The 18,304-nt window shown below is 43.4% G+C and overlaps 1 protein-coding gene across 33 annotated transcripts in view; it reads right to left on the reverse strand.

Annotated features, from left to right (window-relative positions):
• Camkii (Calcium/calmodulin-dependent protein kinase II) overlaps window positions 1-18,304 on the reverse strand; it is a 147,315-nt gene that overhangs the window by 11,444 nt on the left and 117,567 nt on the right. For 7 of the 33 annotated variants that reach the window (XM_076773642.1, XM_076773645.1, XM_076773651.1 and 4 more), the window contains 5 exons: window positions 9,389-9,547; window positions 7,257-7,421; window positions 1,246-1,321; window positions 888-982; window positions 74-191 (listed from right to left, as the gene is read on the reverse strand). In XM_076773642.1, the coding sequence (XP_076629757.1) occupies window positions 74-191; window positions 888-982; window positions 1,246-1,321; window positions 7,257-7,421; window positions 9,389-9,547 (613 nt within the window). Of the gene's footprint in view, window positions 1-73; window positions 192-887; window positions 983-1,245; window positions 1,322-3,071; window positions 3,135-7,256; window positions 7,422-9,388; window positions 9,548-13,839; window positions 13,996-18,304 lie in introns of all 33 variants that reach the window. The other 26 variants (XM_076773663.1, XM_076773667.1, XM_076773671.1 and 23 more) reach the window with 13 other exon arrangements.

The following is an 18,304-nucleotide window of genomic DNA, read 5'->3' on the forward strand; positions in this document are numbered from 1 at the left end:
CCCCCAAAAATTACAAAGTTACAGGACATTAAATACGAGAATCTCCTCTCAATCGATGATAATTGCAACTTACTTGTCCATGTACTGCGTCAGCCTGACGTACGCGATGCACGCGGCGTCCTCGCCGAGGAGGTGCACATGAGGATTCAGGATCGTCGTGTTGACGGCCTTGCAGTTCTTCCCCAGGACTGCTTGAAGATTTGGAAAGCGAAACACTTGTTATTCGTGGGTCTGCGGGTCGCCGAAGTTTTCGACTGGCACGGAAAACAACCAGTACAAACGAAAACACAACCAAAGAAGATACTCTAACGATGTTGAGGCTCACGAGTGTTCAATGTGCAAAGAATAAGAGGAACGAAAGCGTAGGAAGAGCAAATAGTGACACTCTTGCGTACACTGATCGAGCCAAACTATAACTTACTACAGTTATTAGTGATTATAATATAATAGAGTACGTTGAATGGTACTATGAGAATAAGCAATAGAATTTTTGCTAAACAATGCTGATCGCAAATCAAAATAGCGCGTGGTTTGGCGCGTTCAGTGCTCGATCTTGCATTTGAACGAACACAATATTAGATGGTGCAATAAGAAGCCGTGTCGACGTTAAATTCGCGGCGATTGACACCGACCCATCGGAGACTTCAACGCCGGGACAAGAAAGGAATCGCGTTAGTGCCGTGTTCGCCGTGTAAATAAATTCGTTTTTACATTGGACATTGTTTTTATCATTAAAATGCATGGAAAGATATTATTCGCGGACACGACAGAGCATGCAGCAATAGAAACAAAACATAAAACGTTACAACGAAGACACAACGGTGCAGTGGCTGTCAACGCGGTATCGACGAGCGCGATTAACAGTGATGCAAATGAGTCATAATTACCATTATCAAAGTAAAATTTGTGGAAATCCATTCCCTCGACTAAATTACCTAGAGCCTCCGGCTCGAACGCGGTCAGATGCGGATCACAGATTTTCCTGGAAGCGTAAACGGCATTAGAATTCTCTCTGTACCTCGGAATGGGAACGTTATCGATCATTTTTGCGGTCAAGAAGCTTTCCATTATTTAAACATATTCGTATTACAGACGGAATACGTTGAATAAAACAGATTCTCCCTAAAACGAATATTCCACGATATATTTATCTAACGCTAAAATATTCTCTAATTTGCTTCAATGATATAACGAAGTATACTAAAATTTGTTCATCGGAAGCTGTCCGGTTGACGCGTGACTTACGTGTACGCCTCGAAATCGCCAGTGTTGATGCTCTCGATCAGCTGCTCGGTCATCTTGATGATCTCCTGACGGCGTGCTGGAATCGTCAATACATTATCGATCAGTTCAACCGCGCGATCGGCACGCCCGATCGACGAAGAGAACGATCCGGGCTCATACCGACACATCGTACGGCACAACAGTCACATGCACGAATCTTTATCAACTTCTACGTCCTACGCCAAAGACTCTCTTATCATAGATTAAACAATTGGAGCCGTCTCAAAAAAATTACAGCGACATTACCTTCGCCCGATAACGCTTATCGAATACGTTTTATTCAAAAATCTACTCTATCGAATCCGACTCCAATGACACGATCCCCGAATGGTCGCCACCTTCTTCTCGACCAACGCCCTCTCGAGCTGATTTTTCTTTCTCGTCGTTAACGCTCTGGTAATTAGAAGACGCAAAGGCGGGCGCCAGAAGTAATTAGAGGGTAAAACACGACCATTCGAGGACCGAGTTCCGGTCGTGACGACAAACTTTCTTCTCCTACTCCGATGGTTGGCGCATCGACTTCCTGGACGATGTTCGTCGCCGAGGACGACGTCCTTTTGGCGAATAAAATCACCAACAGCGAGCTGGAATTTATTCTCCGATCGAAAAAAAATAACTGACCGACGTTAACGAGAACGACGAAGAAGGAAATATTCGATCGATGATATCTTTAATATTTCTGTGACTATTAAATATGAATTGGAGCTCTCAAATTTTTGTATTTATAACTATACATATTTTTCTCCCAAGGAGGATCACCTTCTTTCAATGTTCTCTTAAAACAAGTTTAATTTTTACAGCATTGCCACTTTCACACGAATGATAAATCGCTAGTTTAAACGAATCAAGTATGAAATTAACTGCGTAACGAGCAGAAATATGGAAGAAATTGCTCGTCGAATATTTTCTTTAAAGTTTCCCTCGAAATCGGTCAATTATATTTGGCATGGCACGAATTAATTCTAGCTGGTTGTGCGTCGATGCGGCGCCCATCCGAGCGGAAACGATCGAGCGTGTCTCGTCGATGCGCGCGTCGTTTGAATCGTTTTCCTCCCCCGTCGACGCGGCATCGACGACACAGAGAATTTTTCCGACGCTTTCCACGGAAAGGTTCGATTCCCCGTCGCATCGACGGGGAAAACGGAACACGTGTCGGTTAACACGTATAGATTTTTCAACGTTGCGCAGGCTGAAACCGGAAGTCGTCTTCCTGGACGCTGGAGGAATAAAAATATGTTTCTCTTTCGACGATTCACGTACGTATTTCTACCAGAGACAATTTTTCCTTGGATTTTCAGTTTCCGACGGCGTACGGTACGAATTCCCGCGATTTTCTTAACGACGTCTTTCCGTCCGCGCGCCGAAACGGAATTCCGGAACAACTTCCCTCATTCGTCTAATGATTTTCGTAAAAAAAAAATCTCCGACGAGGTTCTTCAAAGTCTCCGTGACCTCTCACGTATGGACGCTCTGGAGCGTGCAGATGGTAAAGAAAAAATAATGAAAAATAAATGTGTAGCGCTAGATTCACGGAGAAAGTCTCACACGGAGCTTGACACGGAGTTAAAAAATGAATTTTTCGTAATTTTCATGGTTTTCCTGATTTTCCCGCGACCACCACCGTCAGCATCGTCAGCCGCAGAGCTGCGCTCTACCCTACTGCGCACCACACCGAGCGAGACAACAAATTTACATTACGCTGGATCGGCGATTACTACGGTCGAAACGGAAACGGAAACGGAAACGTTCCGTCGCGTCGCTGTTGGTACGATGTTAGGTTTCGTTACCTGAGCACTGGGAGTTGGTTGATAGCTGGCTGCAGGTCTTGATAGGACACACGATTCTTATTTCTACAAGCAATATATATAGAGATACATACACATATATATAGAGAGATACCGTTGGTAATTAATGATTCATTTCAGCGTAGGCGGGAGGACCTTTCTGCGCGACTCAAGCGGTTTCGCGGAAGATCAAGATCCGCGCTGGACTATTTCCCGCGTGGTCGATCAAGCTGATAGAAAACAAATACCACAGGGTGTCCTTGGATATTCCCACAAAAACCCTCCCCGATATATTCCGTACACACAAACCAGGAAAAGTGTGACGCAAAGAGTAATAAAAAAAATTTTAAACGAAAGGATAATGGGAACTGTTCTTACGATCAACACGGTGCACAGTAGAAATGCGTTAATCTGTATACATTTGCAAAGAAGATTTCTAATCGCTCGTAGTAATCAACTTGAGATAGAATCGAGACAAATTTCATGACCACTCGATACTTTTATCGCAACTTCTCAACGTTTTCGACACATCGATCCTGTGTGTAAGGGACGTATCAGGGTGGTTTGGCCGGAAAATCCTGGGCCACCCTGCTGAAATTCCCCACCGTTTCTCGATCTTAGCACAGGTCTCTCGCGAGAGATCTCGTTTCCCGGGTTTTCCGGCGGGTTCGACCCGAACGAGTCGAAAGAAATTCGACCGTTCGAGCGAAACGTCGCGGAGCTTAATCCCCGCGAGCGGCGTAAGAGGATTAACCGTCTCCTCCGGTTCCATCTCGTCCTTATTACGCTTTTTCCTTCTTCTGTGTCCCCTCCTTCTTCCCCTCCGTCGGCTTCTGCAACCCTTTTTAACGAAACGCTGGCTCCGGAATCATCCTCGTTTCGCGGAGACGTCCGTCGTTGCGTTACGTGCCGGAAATATCTCGCGATTTTACGCGAAACGCGAATCGATTCTGTTACGATTCGACATATTCGGGAGACCGTTCGCTTTTTAAGCAAGCACGCGCGTAGCTCGGCTAAGTAATTAATGCGCTCGTTTCTGGTTGTGGAAACGACGGTTTTGCGTACGTTCACTGCAAGCGACGCGCATTATGCACAGAGCTTTATCGACTATATTGCAAACACTTTTTCGAAAATATCTTTACAACATCAGCCTTTTTAATTAACGAGTTCTTCGAATCGTATGGCAAAGTCTAGAGGCAGCAAACAGAGAAGCAAGAATTTAAAATGCCGTTTATGTATTAAAATTTCATTAATTTGTGTAATTTGTTGTCTCGATAATTGTTGAAACGATGTGCTAGTAGATGTAGAAAGAGGTAACAAGAAATATCTGACCACGAAAGAAAAAATAACTACCAAATTATACGTATAAGAAAGTAGTAAGTGACGTTGGTGCATATATAGTCAGACCACGTACTTATATTTTCTCCAAAAATTTTATAGACATTTCGAAATGCATTTCGAACGAAAGATTAAATTCCCAGAGTATTGTACATTGCACAAATTTTATTATACAAATTAACTTACGAGTATAAACTACGTCTGACTATAAACGACTCACTATCACTTACGATCGTCCCTTCCAAATTTCACTACGCTGATGTTATAATTAAAATTCTCGAAAGTTGTTTGCAATCCAGCCGATAAAACCTGTATACGACGATCGTATAATTGATTTTGGACGAAACGATTTGAAAATAAAAGAAACATAGGAACGACACTGCAGACGAGAACAGATGCGTACAACGAGGTAGCTTTACTGGATCGTTTCGAACGACGAAACAACCCTTTCGATGGTATACCAGCTGCGAGAAGCGTTCAACGACAATTACGAGTACTTGGAAGCCATTTTGCGTTGCTGGATTTCGTACTTCCACGTTTCCTTAGCCCTTGCATATGCCAGGAACAGACACGAGACTGCGATCAAACGATCTATCAGCGGACTAGCGTATGTAATGTCATTAACTACGAAGCCTGTCCGACGATTCTTTCGTTTCACACAACACAAACGTATTAGGTTTCAGATGTTTTATTGGTACGTTCACAGTTTACGCCTACACAATGAATTACACGTGGATTTGTAGCATTCAGCGTGGACGAGAGCCTAATCAATGTTCCTACGCGACGCTCGATTGCCAGCGACGAGTAAAATACCATTTCGAGGTCTCGTGTTAACCGTACGATTCGTTCAACTATTAATAAATCGATGCAGAATTTCAACGTCAATTCGCTCGCGCGATACCGTTTCCAATCGAGCAAATTTCAAAGGTTTTTTTCGCAATAACGAAAATCGAACGTCTTTTTGTCTTTTCGAAAAAATTTAACTTCAATAAAAATGTAGCAAATACAACCAACTTCTAAATTAAACATACGTTTCGATATCTAATTCGATGCCGTTGTTTTTGGATAAAAATATTAAATTTCCTGAAAATGTTTTTATCCAATTCGACGGTACGCTCTTTTCGGAGGAACGTTCAAGTTCCAGACACGTATTTCGCGCAAAAACAGTACTCCGATATTAAATTTCGCGCTATCCTTTTCAAGGGGAAAATTTAAAATTTGAATATTCACGAGTTTCGTAATGAATTCGGTGGTATTTTTTCTGAGTTTGCCTTCCAGTAGATTTTATAATATTTAATAATTTTTGTAAACGCGATGCTTACAATTTTTGAATAAAACTTTTAGTATTTAATAGATTGTTGGTAAAAACGAAGACATCGCGTTTCGAATCAGATACCAAACACGTTTCGAAAACGAGGTTTGACGAATCGCAGCGGCGAATTGCGACTCCACTCAGGGAAATGATATTTTACGGTGGTCAGTTTGCAGGCTAAACTCTGCGATACATAATGCGGGACAAACAATAGGGACGCACAGAGACAATTCTCCGAGTGTTTCGCAGATCCATCGCGGTACGCGTCCTCCGTCGTGGCGATAATTGTGCGACTCGCCACGCGTGCGTGCGTTGCTTCGAAAAAAAAAGAAAGTGTAGAAAAAAAGGAGAGAACAAGGGTTCGTGCGAGATTCGAAAGTCTTGAGATCGTTAAACGTAATTTTTAGTTGTACTAAAGTGCTGCTGGATCCTTTGGCGTTGTGTCTGACGGTGTCCTGACTCTCTTGTCTGACCAAGATCGATACTTACTACTTACAACGGCTCGCCGTCCGACAAAACAAAACCGTGACTACTCGCTACGGAAGATTCGCGATACGACGAATGAAACGAACCGGAAATCGTTCGAATGGCAGTTCTTAATGGACAGAGACGAGCAAAATTGATCAAATTTCCCACGATACGACCGTACACGATCGCGTTGCAATTACAGGGCAATTGGAAAATTACTGTTTCATAATTATGTTGAATTTGCTCGCCTATCGCGATCGTTCGTTTCTCCGTTGTATCGCGAAGCCGATTACGCAGCATCTACCAAAAGGACAAAATACCAGAGAGATCACGAACGGTGTCACTAGTTACCGGGTGTCCAGAAAAAAGGGGACACCGAAAATTTAGAAGAAAATTCCGAAGACGAAACAAGAGGCTCGCGCAGGAAGTTTCTTCGTGACGCTTAACGGGCCTCGAAGTTGTTGGAAATTGAGCTATTCTCGTAGATTTCAACCCTTCTTCGAATTATGGGGGCCTCGGAGACCCCACACAACTTCTCCATTTCTTATTAAAATTTAGTAAAATAACACAACTAGACGAAACCGTTGGGTTTTCGGGGCTGCTGCGCCCCCATATTAGACCTAGACGTTCTAAGAAATTTTTGAGGTGCATTTTAAAATTATTTTTCAGAGTTATTCGAAAATTAACCTATTTCAAAATAACACCATCCTTGCAGGAAATATTTTATATGGAAAATTAACGATTTATTTGCTACTTGACTATATAACCACTGTTTAAATTAATCATTATCTATACTAATTCCTTTAAATAAAATTAAACTACTTCATAGCAAATGTAAACATCATTTTCTGTTTCTTAATTCTATTGGGGGTCGCGGAGGCCCCAAAAATCCATTAGTTCACCAAATTTCAGTAATTCGAAGAAGGGTTGCTTTCGCGAGATATCCTGCAACGAGTCTAGGGTGTAAAAAAAAGAAAAGATGCCTGGTCATTGGGAAAGTTTAAGGACAAAATTAAGGAAGTTCGAGGCTCCGTGGAACGTCGCGTGGCTCGAACTTCACGACAAGGTACACCGTTTAAGCTTCGAGCAGGCGTCCTCGTCCTTCGTGCCCTTTTTTTTCGCTTTCCCTGCGACCTTACCGGCGATGGTGCTCTTCTTACCGTCTTCCGGGTCGCAGCCCTCGGCCGGACCAAGCTGCACGTATCCAGCGCCGCCCGTTCGCCGGACTTCCGGTTCTGATTTTCGTTCGTTTGGACGCATGCAATTGAAAACGACGCGGCATGCCAGCGATGCGTGCAACCGGAACATGCAGAAACACACAGGACTGGTCATCGAACGCGTTTCGCAGAAATTAAAAGCGATATCCGCTCGAACAAAACTTGGGGGGCTGGGAACAACCAGGGCCGGAGACTTCGAATTACTCGACACTCGAATTTCTACCATTTTGTAACTAACAAACTTTCACGATGATCGAATATTCATACAGGGTCTCAGGAATATTTGTACCATCTCTGTTTATAAAAGAAACGAGCTGCGTTTAAGATTTTGCAATATACATAATAATGTACGTATGTAAATATTTGAGTATCATTATTCCAATATTATCAAAGCATTTAAGTATTCGAGAGTACAGAGAAGTTCGATAAGCAGTCCCAGCCCTAGGAACAACGCGAGACATGCAACGTTTTATCGTTCGAAAGAGATCGGTTGTTCGATCGTCAAAGATCGAAAATTAATGCATCGTTACGGAGCTCTGTTGAAACTTAGGAAATCGAAGCGTTCCATTGCAGAAAATTTGCTAAATTTGGATCTTCGTGCGTTAGGACTGCCACGTTAATTTCTCAAAATAATTTTTAGCAGCTTCGATCATTTACCATTTGCTTGGACAATAATAACCCTCCGAAAAGATAATAGCTACGTACTCGGTATCACTTTTTCCGAAGCAAATGAATTCGAATTACGGGAACACGTGTCCTCCATTTTGCAGAGGAATTGCCGACGTCCCATCAGCCGACACGACGGTAAAAATATCTTCCATTTGCGAAATGGAAGTTTGATTTATGGGCGTCGCCGCGATAAATGCACTTTTGGCTATTATGGGAATCAATCAAGCCGTACAATGCGGTCGCGAACGCGTCTCTGTGCAATGAAATGCATTATCGGAGATCATTGTGACTGGCACGGCGCATCTTCTGTAATTACAGGATCGATTCGACAACAACGACGCGACAAATCTCTCTGCTCCGCGCGCATGAAATAATTGTAATTTTCGCGCGAATGCGAATTGCATCGATCGTGGTCTCTGCTTCTATTTTGCAAAATTACGTTCACAACGTACAACAACAAATAATTACAATGTACGCAATGTTTCGATGTTTGCTTCTTTAAATTTATATTCGAGATAATCTCCGCGGCAATAGAAATGTATTTTTTCCGAAATTTTCACACCAGTTACGTCAAGATTTTCGCTAGATCCTGCAATTTTCAGAGAGAACGGAAACTATACCACAGAACCAATTTATATTTTCCAATATTGCAGGAATCCAATTTCATCGACTATCAGTCAATAACACGCAATGAATAGTCTCAAACGCAAACCGTTCGCACGAATATCCAATTTCTTTTTTACCCTATATCCTCTGTTAGCCAAGTTCCATCGGCTGTGTTTTAATAATAATCGACTGCTATTATTAAATTACATAATCTATTCGTAATTTTAGGTTCCTCTTTTTACCACGGTAAAATTTAATTTAGATTCAACGTTTCGATCCTGAGAATCTTTAACTTGTACGATAGTGTGTTTTAAGAGATATTTATAAATCTTTCTGTCAAATAATCGAAAGACCCTTAAATTAAATTCACGAAATCCTCGTGATTATACATTTACAAAATACAACCACGTATGACTCAACCCAATAACTATCAATGCCTGTGTTTGACTACGTTTATAAACACTACAGACATGTTCAAACATCAATCTCGTCAACGATGCATTAAATATCGAACCGTCTCGAATCGGGGGAGGGGGGAGGAAACGAATAATGCATTCAAAAATAACAGATAAACAAAAGAACCAGGCACAAATAAGGTTTGACTAGAATCGAATGTACCGTGTGTCGGCGTATACTCGTGTGGGAGGAGTATGTAAACGCGGCGAGAAGACGGAATGGGGGGGCGTTTAGAGGTGTTAAACGATACAGACCGTTGGTTGCTGAGTCGTAGCGTCGCGACGATGCCGTGGGCGTCGCCGCGATGTGGTTGCCGATGTAGACGGCCGCCGGCGAAGACGGCGAAGCGCCTGTCTGGCTGTTCTGGCTGTTGCTGCTGCTGCCACTGCTGCTACCACTTCCTGCGCTGCCAGCTAGTCATGCAACCAACCAACCAAAACACGAGCTACTGTCAGCCTCCGTGAACAGCTTCCTCCCGGTCTCTTCTGGTTTCTTTTCGTACCGTCATTGGTCTTCTACTGCGCTCTCCGACGACCTATTCACTGAAATAATCGCAAGGAAACCGGCGCGCCCCAACCCAACATTTTTTTTTACTAGATCTCGAGTCTGAATCTACTTAATTGGTTGCTCAAGGACACTACCCTTGTCGAGAATTATGTCAGACACCGTCATTTTGATTTATTTAAACATACGCATGAAATTTCGGAGAACGATTTCTGGAGCCATGGATTATATTTTTGGTTAAGAATTTTTTTCTCGAAAATGCGTAGGATTTCGGGGGTATGTGTAAGGACCAAAAATGATTGTAGTTGACCCCTGCAACCGAAAATAATTTTTTCAGAATTAATTAAAAATTTTTTTTTTCGTCGAAAAATTTAGGCACCTACCCCCTGTCGATTTTTCTTAAAAATTACTTTTTCATTTCTAGTAATTTTGTTTGACGCCCTACAGAAAAGTTGTCTAATACTTTTTTGTAGGTACCCATGAGCTCTACGTCAGAAAAAAGTTTCATTGAAATATATTCACAATTGTAGGAGTTCTGGCTGTTTGAAAATTGGACCATTTTTATGGGGTTTTTCTCATTTTGCGGGGTCAAGGACCAACTTTTCGAATATTTTTGCTATTTATACATGTTCTCCATCAAAATACGCGTAGTTTGCTTTTTTAAACATTAAAATCGTCCAATCCGTTCAGAAGTTATGACGTTTTAAAGATTCGTATGAAAATTCGGGCTGACATTTCTAGTCAGAAATTAGATTTTCGGTAAGGAATTTTTTTTTCGAAACTGAGTAGGATTTCGGGGGTATGTCTATTCACCAAAAATGATTGTAATTGACCCCTGCAATTGAAAATAATTTTTCCAAAACTATTTGAAACTTTCCAATTTCGCCGAAAAATTTAGGCACCTACTCCCTGTCGATTTTCCTTAAAACTTCGTTTTTCATTTTTAGTAATTTTGATAGACGCCCTATATTTGTAGTTATCCATAAGCTCTATTTTATAAATAAATTTCAATGGAATACACTGACTATTGTAGGAGACCATTAGAATCAACCACTTCATTGTGAGTAGAGTTGAAATTTTTGTTTCGTTTATAACGGAACCAAGTTTCATTTTTCAGCAATTGAGATGCCTTTCGAACCACGGAATGTCTTCTCTTGCTCCTGACTTTGTGCCAAAGCGATAAATGCGCACGTTAGGAAACAATGGTTATTATGCTCTAAGCTTGGTTCATGAATATGAGTTATTGCCCAGTTTAGCGACGCCAGAACTTCGAATTCCAGAATTTATCGAAATGCATATTAATGGTTCCGGTGTAAGAGGGACGATGCTTTAAACGATTCTTGAATGCACTCCATTTTGTATAATTTAAACTATTGCATTGTATATATTTCTGTGTATACTACTATATTTGAAAGAAAAGATTGATAAATTTCTATTTATCGTTGAGATACCAGCCCTTCGCACTGGCCTTGAGCAACGAATTAATTTTCAACGAACTATAACAGCGAGATCTAGTACAATATATGCGATTACAAACTCAATATTGATCTCGTTTCCTCGACGACGAGAGGCGGGAGAGCGCAGCGGACCTTTCTTGAGAGAATTGAAAACCAAAGAGAGTAAAAAAACAATAAAGAAACAATCGTCGTAAGCAAATCGGCAGAATGCAGAGGCGTCGCGAGGTGCTCGTTCGAAGGGGGCTCCGAACGAGGTTCGCAAAGATCAAAGAATATACGAGTGTAAATGCTTAATCGATTAATCTAGATCAGACAGTACTAGGTAAGCGTGTGGTGTCGAGAATCCCAACGAAAGGAACGAGTTTCGATGGACGGTCGATGACTGGTGAATTATAATGACATGTTACGAAAAATGTGCTCAAGGGGGGCGGGGGTCGTGAGAATGAGATGCGATGGGGAAGGGACAAGCATTTAAATGCGTGAAGATACTATGTTCGCGAAGCGTGTGAGTGTGTTCGGTCTCGGGTGCGACCAGAGCGATTTTTAGGAGTATAAGAAAAATTCAAGTCATGCTTCGACTCTAAAATGGGACTCACCGATTGCTGCCTAGCGATTCGGTCTTCGTTCTTGTTCTCTAGCGTGAACAGAAGCGACTTTAGACGCTCGGACGATTCACTCTCGCGATTGTCGTCGAATCCTTCGCACGCTTAATAATTAATAGGACTATAAACATCCTTGGGAACAAGATACCTTTCCACCGACTCAATTCAACATAAATCGTTAACAAATAATATTCACGAGCTCTCGAACGTTGTAAATGGAATCTGAGACCCGTCAGAGCGACGAGTTTCGTAAATTCGACGTTAGAAAAGGAGATGTTGGAATTCAGACGGATCGGGAGAGAAAATCTTACCGATTCGTCGACGGCACGTTGGTATCCTTGCCTCTCGTGCCCAGCTCTTACGTTTCGTGGCACGAGCTATGGTTCGCGATAACAGCGACGCGGAGTCACCGCCATTTCGCTCGACTCTGGTCCCCGCTGGGACCGATCGTAAACTTTTACCGCGGAAGCGCGATAAAAACGTGGCTCGTAATACCTCACGACGACGCTACGATTATTCTCGTTCCTCTCGCGTCGTTGTATCGTCGTCGAGTCGCGAATAAACGCTCGCGAACGAGACAGAGCGAAAGGAACGAGCGCCTATCGTCGCGACGACGTCGTTTCCGGGGCGATCCTCGATCGACCGTCCCCGCTTGGTCGGTTCTGCGCGCCATTCTGCGCTCGTTTCGAGTCGCGACGCGAATTTTACGAGCGTCCGTTTTCGGTTCCTTCCTTCGTTCGTACCGTTCTCGGGTCTGAAACCAGCGTCGGACAGGACAGGCTTCGTAGGACTCGTTTGTCTCGCAGAGATCGATTTTGGGGCAATCAATCCAATAAGAAGCTTCGTTTCTTGCAAAATTGTTATTTCCTAACTTTGATCACTGTTTACTGTAAACCAGTGCCCGGATAAATGAGTGTCCTTTCAATATCTATGTTTACTCGTGTGAAGAGGAATGTTAGCCAGCAATTCAAATTAAAAACTTATATTTCTCATTGTAGAGCTTTATAAACGCGAATCCGAATAACTGACATGTCGCGTGATAACTAGCTATGATTAAAAGCTTCGTCGAATAAGACGCAATGAGAAATGTGAGAGTTTTTGCATTGCATTAATGGCGTCGCTTTGAAATTACATAGACCAAGCGCGAATATACGAGAGGTCCATTTCTGAAATGAATTCAAACTGTACCTGGTTTCAGGGGTGGCTCCTTCACGGAACGATAGATGTTCAAAGATGGGCGAAATTCTTGTCTAAACAAAGATTGCGAATAAAGAATGTAAGATAAACGACCGTCTGTTATACAAAGTTACGTCTCCGGTCGAACGAATGGAACTGTTCGATCGAATAAGCATTGCAAATTGTGATTAAATATGCAATTTTGAGATTGGAAATTATCCTTCGGTGTACTTGAAATCGTACGATTCAAGACAGATTTCGTCGGAGGCTCGACGCTGGCGTAGGCGGAAGTGACAAAAACGTCGCGGCCATGATATTCGCGCCGAGAGACGAAAGAACGGTAGAAACAGAGAGACTGGTTCGCGTTTCCGGCGGAATCGTCGTAACGCCGCGGGCATTGTGAATAATGGAGGTAATTATTCCGACCGCTGCGCCGCTCGTAAAATGATAAAACGCGATATTGCGGCGTGGAAAAATAACGGGACGACGTTAATAGCATGTTACTTTCAAATTTTATATCTTCCCTTCCTCCGGACCCTTTGATCCCTCGCGATTCGCGTTCCCCCGCTTCGATGGGACGCGAGTCACGATAATTTCGAATCTTAAATCCCACAAAAGCTACTGAAATAATTTAAAAGCCTCGAACGGCGCGGTTAAAATGGTTAACCTTTTCTTTGATCTTCGGTAGAAAGAACTTTACTGCCATTTTGATGGAAGCAAGCACCGGTATTAAAGTCTTTGTACCGTTCGAAGGGAGAAAAAAGATTCTTTTTTACGGCCATAACTTAGGGAATCACGGAGAATTTTCGTGGCCCCGGCAAACATCAAAGAATTATCCACGCGAGGAAACGGGATTCCGACGGAGTTCGAATCGATATAAAAAATAAGAAGAAAAAGTCATTTCAAAAGGTTTCGAGTTTCTCTACCGTGCTTCCACTCTTGGCTCGCATTCACCAGCCGAATTACCTTGGGCTCCCTGTAAGAGTACCGCGGCTATTCCAAGAGGGTTCCCTTGGATCTGGTTTTGGGGATGTTTGTTCGTCTGGCTCGCCGCACCGACTACCCTGGCGAACGCGGACACGGCGGCAGGACTGTTCGGAGGCGTGCCCTGGGAGGCGGGGCCTTTGTCGAAGATTTCGAATTCACCGATTAGAAGTGTCAGCAAAGAGGGTCGCGTCCACGCGGGGGTTCCAAACGCAACAGAGTCCACAGAACACCCTCACTGTTCAGTCGGCTAGACCGAGTCGTAATCGGGCCCATCGAGATTAATTCCGTGTTAGAAGACAGTGGAATCGCGTTAGTTGGGAATTACGGAGTCTAGCCTGGAGACTTTGAGGACTTTCGAGCCAGTAATCGACACTCTGAACGGGACAGATTCACCCACCATTACGAGCACATATTACGCGAGAAATGAATTATGTTTATTTTCAGTCATCGTTTTTTGTGACCTTATCCCATCTGACAATGTTTTAATCGTATTCTGAACCTTCGATACTTCCTCAGTTTTTAATAAGCTCGTAATCGAGACTGAATCTGATCGATTTTGGGGAGTATTTAGACGATGATCCAAGCACTATAGAGCTGACGAAGTACCTTATCGAACAAGCAACTAGACCCCAGTCTATTTGGGCCTATGAAAATTATTTCAGAGTTAGGGTTCTTTAGAAAATCGCGTCAGTAGAGACTCCGGGTCTTTCTGGAGCAGGGCCCAGTCGTATTCGGGCTCATGGAAATTAATTTAGCGTTAGAAGACACTTTTAACCGCTAGCAATTATACAAGAACTAGACAATAATACTGTTAAGAGCCTCCCTTCAGATTTTGAGAGATATTTAAACGATAATCCAAGCCAAATAAAGTTGACAAATATCGCCTTATTAAATAGACAACTAGACCTACTCGTATTTGGGTCCATCAAGATTACAGGTTAGTTCGAAAAAGTAGTGTCAGTACAGAAGTCCAAGAAAATATCACAGAACGTTTAACTCGATCAGACCATGTCATAATTGGGCCCATGGAAGTTAATTTCGTGTTAAACGAAGTCACTAAATTTTATATATTCCCTGTCTACGCCTCGAATCAGTGTCCCGTGCAATCTGTGCGACTGAACGAGAGTACAGAATGCAGAGACAGACGTTCGATGGCATGAGAGTGATCAGGACACTTTGTCAAAGGCTTAAGTAGACCGGAGTCGCAGCTGGGCCCATCGGGATTAATTCTATGTTAGAAGACGAAGTCACGGTTACTCGGGCCGGGGATTTCTATCGCAGACTTCGGATCTATCGATCGAAAGACGCGAGTCCAACTACAGGAGGAGCCCACGCAAATTCTGACGAGATTAACTGGGCGTTGGAAGACTCGTAAGCGGATATCAAGCGACCAAAGCGACCGAATTAGTGCGATCCATTGCTTGGAGGGGGGGTCCAAGTCGACAAAGAACACAAACCCAACATCGGGAAATTCAGCATGGATCCAGTTGTAATTGGGTCCACGGAGACTATCGTTAGCACTAGTTCGTAACTATGGGAACAAACGCGTAGAGTCGATTGTATTTTATAAATTGTTCAGAGTTCACACATTTTAATTTCTGGTTTTCACAAAATGTTCAAAACAGTTGATGAACAGTTCAATAACTGCTACTCAAAATTGTAATTTGTCCTCCATACTGAGTTTCACAACACGGTTACGTCGATTTCCGTTTCACAGGCGATGTTAGGAGTCGACTCCACGCGTTTCTCCCACCGTTTCGATCACGATGGAGGATTAGCACGTAAACTACGTTTGCACGAGGTGGATTCCGTCGCCTTTCTCTTCAGCCTCATCCGAAAAGTCTGCCGTGAAGGAACACGAACGTCAACGACACGCGATTGGCAAACGAGCGCTAGGATCGCGAGTAAACGTTCGCCGTGCTGGCCGCGCGACCGACCTTTTGCTAAGTAGAACGAGAATAGAGTTACGCACAGTCACGATAGATTTTCGGCCTGCACGCCGACATAGACACGGTTTCGCTCCTGAAATAGATCGAAAAGCCTGGCTGCGATCGTGACCCGACACCGCGCGTCCGTCTCGAAACCGTCGGAAGTTCGTTTCGCGTGGGACGACTCCATTAATCATCGACGAGCCGGGGGGTGGAACGCGTGGCCCTGGATATCGTCGGAGACACGCAGAAAACGAAAACGTCACCGACGATCGCAAGCTGCAGGACCGACTGCCAAAAAAATTAAGTCGAATCCCATTTCCGAGCAGCGGACGATAGAAATAATAATTGCTTCACCATTTTGGGGCGATACGAGGCACCGAAATGTTAGGATTCAGCTTATTTTTCTTGGCTTAACCCTTTCGAGACAGTCATGGTTAACGAAGAATTGCTCTTAAGTGTAAACTCTATTTTTGCATTACATCTGAATAAATTTTGATATAGTCTTCATGAGACTAATAGGACATCTTAGATTGTAAGTTTGCAGAGAAGTAAACAAAAATCCGTCTGGAAAGGGTTAAGATCTATTGTTCTATCTATTTTTGCAACGACTCCAAGACTAATTTTTCTTCCAACTGTACACTGAACGTTTAGACGTACTGATAGCTCGATGGTGTTTGGGAAGTCGATTAAAAATTGTTCCGAGATGGACCCAATGCGACAATCTTTGGCGTATCGTCGACGAGTACTATGAAACTGAGGAATTGCTAACTCTGGAACACTCGTTTTACGTAAACTAGGTAGCATAACGTGGAGAAGCGATCGAGGAGCATACGATCGCCCACGAAAGTCCACGCACACCCTGTATAATTATCATTCGAAGTCAGAAATAATGTTTCGTTGTTCTCAGATTGAAAATAAAAATACAGAGAGTGAAATCTTGTCACGGTGGTCACTGGTGACCGACACTTTAAACTCAGAACCTATCGATACGTTCAATAAAAATATTAAACTTTATACTGCCACGATCTACTTGGACTATAATTAATATTTGGACCAGATTGTAAACGTACGTAGGTGTTACCGTGACTGTACAATTTCCGTATATTTTGAGTGTTTATGCTCTATTAAACAGATGCACGCAGACTCGTGTGGCCGATCGTAAACGATAAAACCAGGTCATGAATTCAGCGTAAAGAGAATTACCTTGGATGCAACGCACATTGTTTTCCACAGAGTGGTCAGTTAGAAGTAGGTCACCTTAATATCTTCCGTTGAAAGATAGATGGTTTCAACAACTACGACATAACAAAAATAGCATTTCCCTGAGGCCACTTGTCTCGGAGCTAACAGGGTCGCTGGTATTTTTTTAAATACTTAAATATTTGTTTCTATCTAATGTTCCGTTGGTTACCCACGTCTGTTGAGACGTATCGATGTAAACTGAAAGCGTCGAGGACCAGAGAATCCCATCAAACGATAAAAGCTTTGGCCGCTCGAGGGCCAATTAGTTTTTTGACAAAACACTTTTTCCCTCTCGTTCGCTACGAACCGAACGGAAGACATTAAGGTGGCCCGTCTCCAACTGGGCCATTCCGCGTTACTCGCGACAGAACCGGACAACATTTTCTCGATTTTTGCTCCTCGATCGGTCCCGTCCATCGCGATCGGCGAACAAACTCCCATCGACGGGTTCTCCCCGGTGCAATTCCCACTACACAAACGTCACCACGGCTCACCGTAATTATCAGGCTGCTTCGAGGAACCCGGCAAGCCAGCGGTGGCCGACATTTCGAAGACTTCAACAACTTTTCCCTCTGAATCACATTTATCACTATCGGTCCGCCCGTTTCGAAGCACTTTTTCCTCGGCGTCCGCGACGTGGAGAAATCGAACGGGAAAATAAGCAGAAAAAAGAGAAAAAAGAGAAGAAAAAATAAAAAGAAAAGACACAGAGGAACTCGCAAGTTTGAAAAGTCGAGGACGCGCCGAGGATCTCGCGAGCGAGTCTTCCGTCCCCGGAAGAGGGAGAGAGGAAAATCGACGATCGACCAGGTTTTATCGCGGTTCGCGCGACCGGCCTCTAGGACGGCCGAACGAACGACGCGAACTGCTGCCAATCTATTTTCAAGCGGTGCCAAGCGGCCAGGTATTTCCGTTGACAGCTGGCCACGCGCTCGGCGCGCTCCTCCGCGATGTTTCCGCGACCATTCGCCGTTTCTCCGCTCGATTCCGGCGAAATTCCACGACCCTGCCTCGTTTCTTCAACGCACCCTTCGTTACGGACTCGAACGACACGATTTCTCGAATTATTTCCAAAGATTTTCGAATTAATTTCATTTAAACGCACAGTGGTGTCAGTAAAAGCTTATTCCAGGATTTTCTTAGCTGTCGTACGTAAATAAACTCGTCCGTTGATGCAAATCGTAGACAACACTAAGTGGTGGGGATGAGACGTGGACATGTAAGCGGGGAGACTCGTGAGCAGTTAAGCGGACACCACTGTATGCCTGAAT

The sequence above is a fragment of the Colletes latitarsis genome, chromosome 9 (genome assembly GCF_051014445.1).
Source record: "Colletes latitarsis isolate SP2378_abdomen chromosome 9, iyColLati1, whole genome shotgun sequence".
NCBI lineage: Eukaryota > Metazoa > Arthropoda > Insecta > Hymenoptera > Colletidae > Colletes > Colletes latitarsis.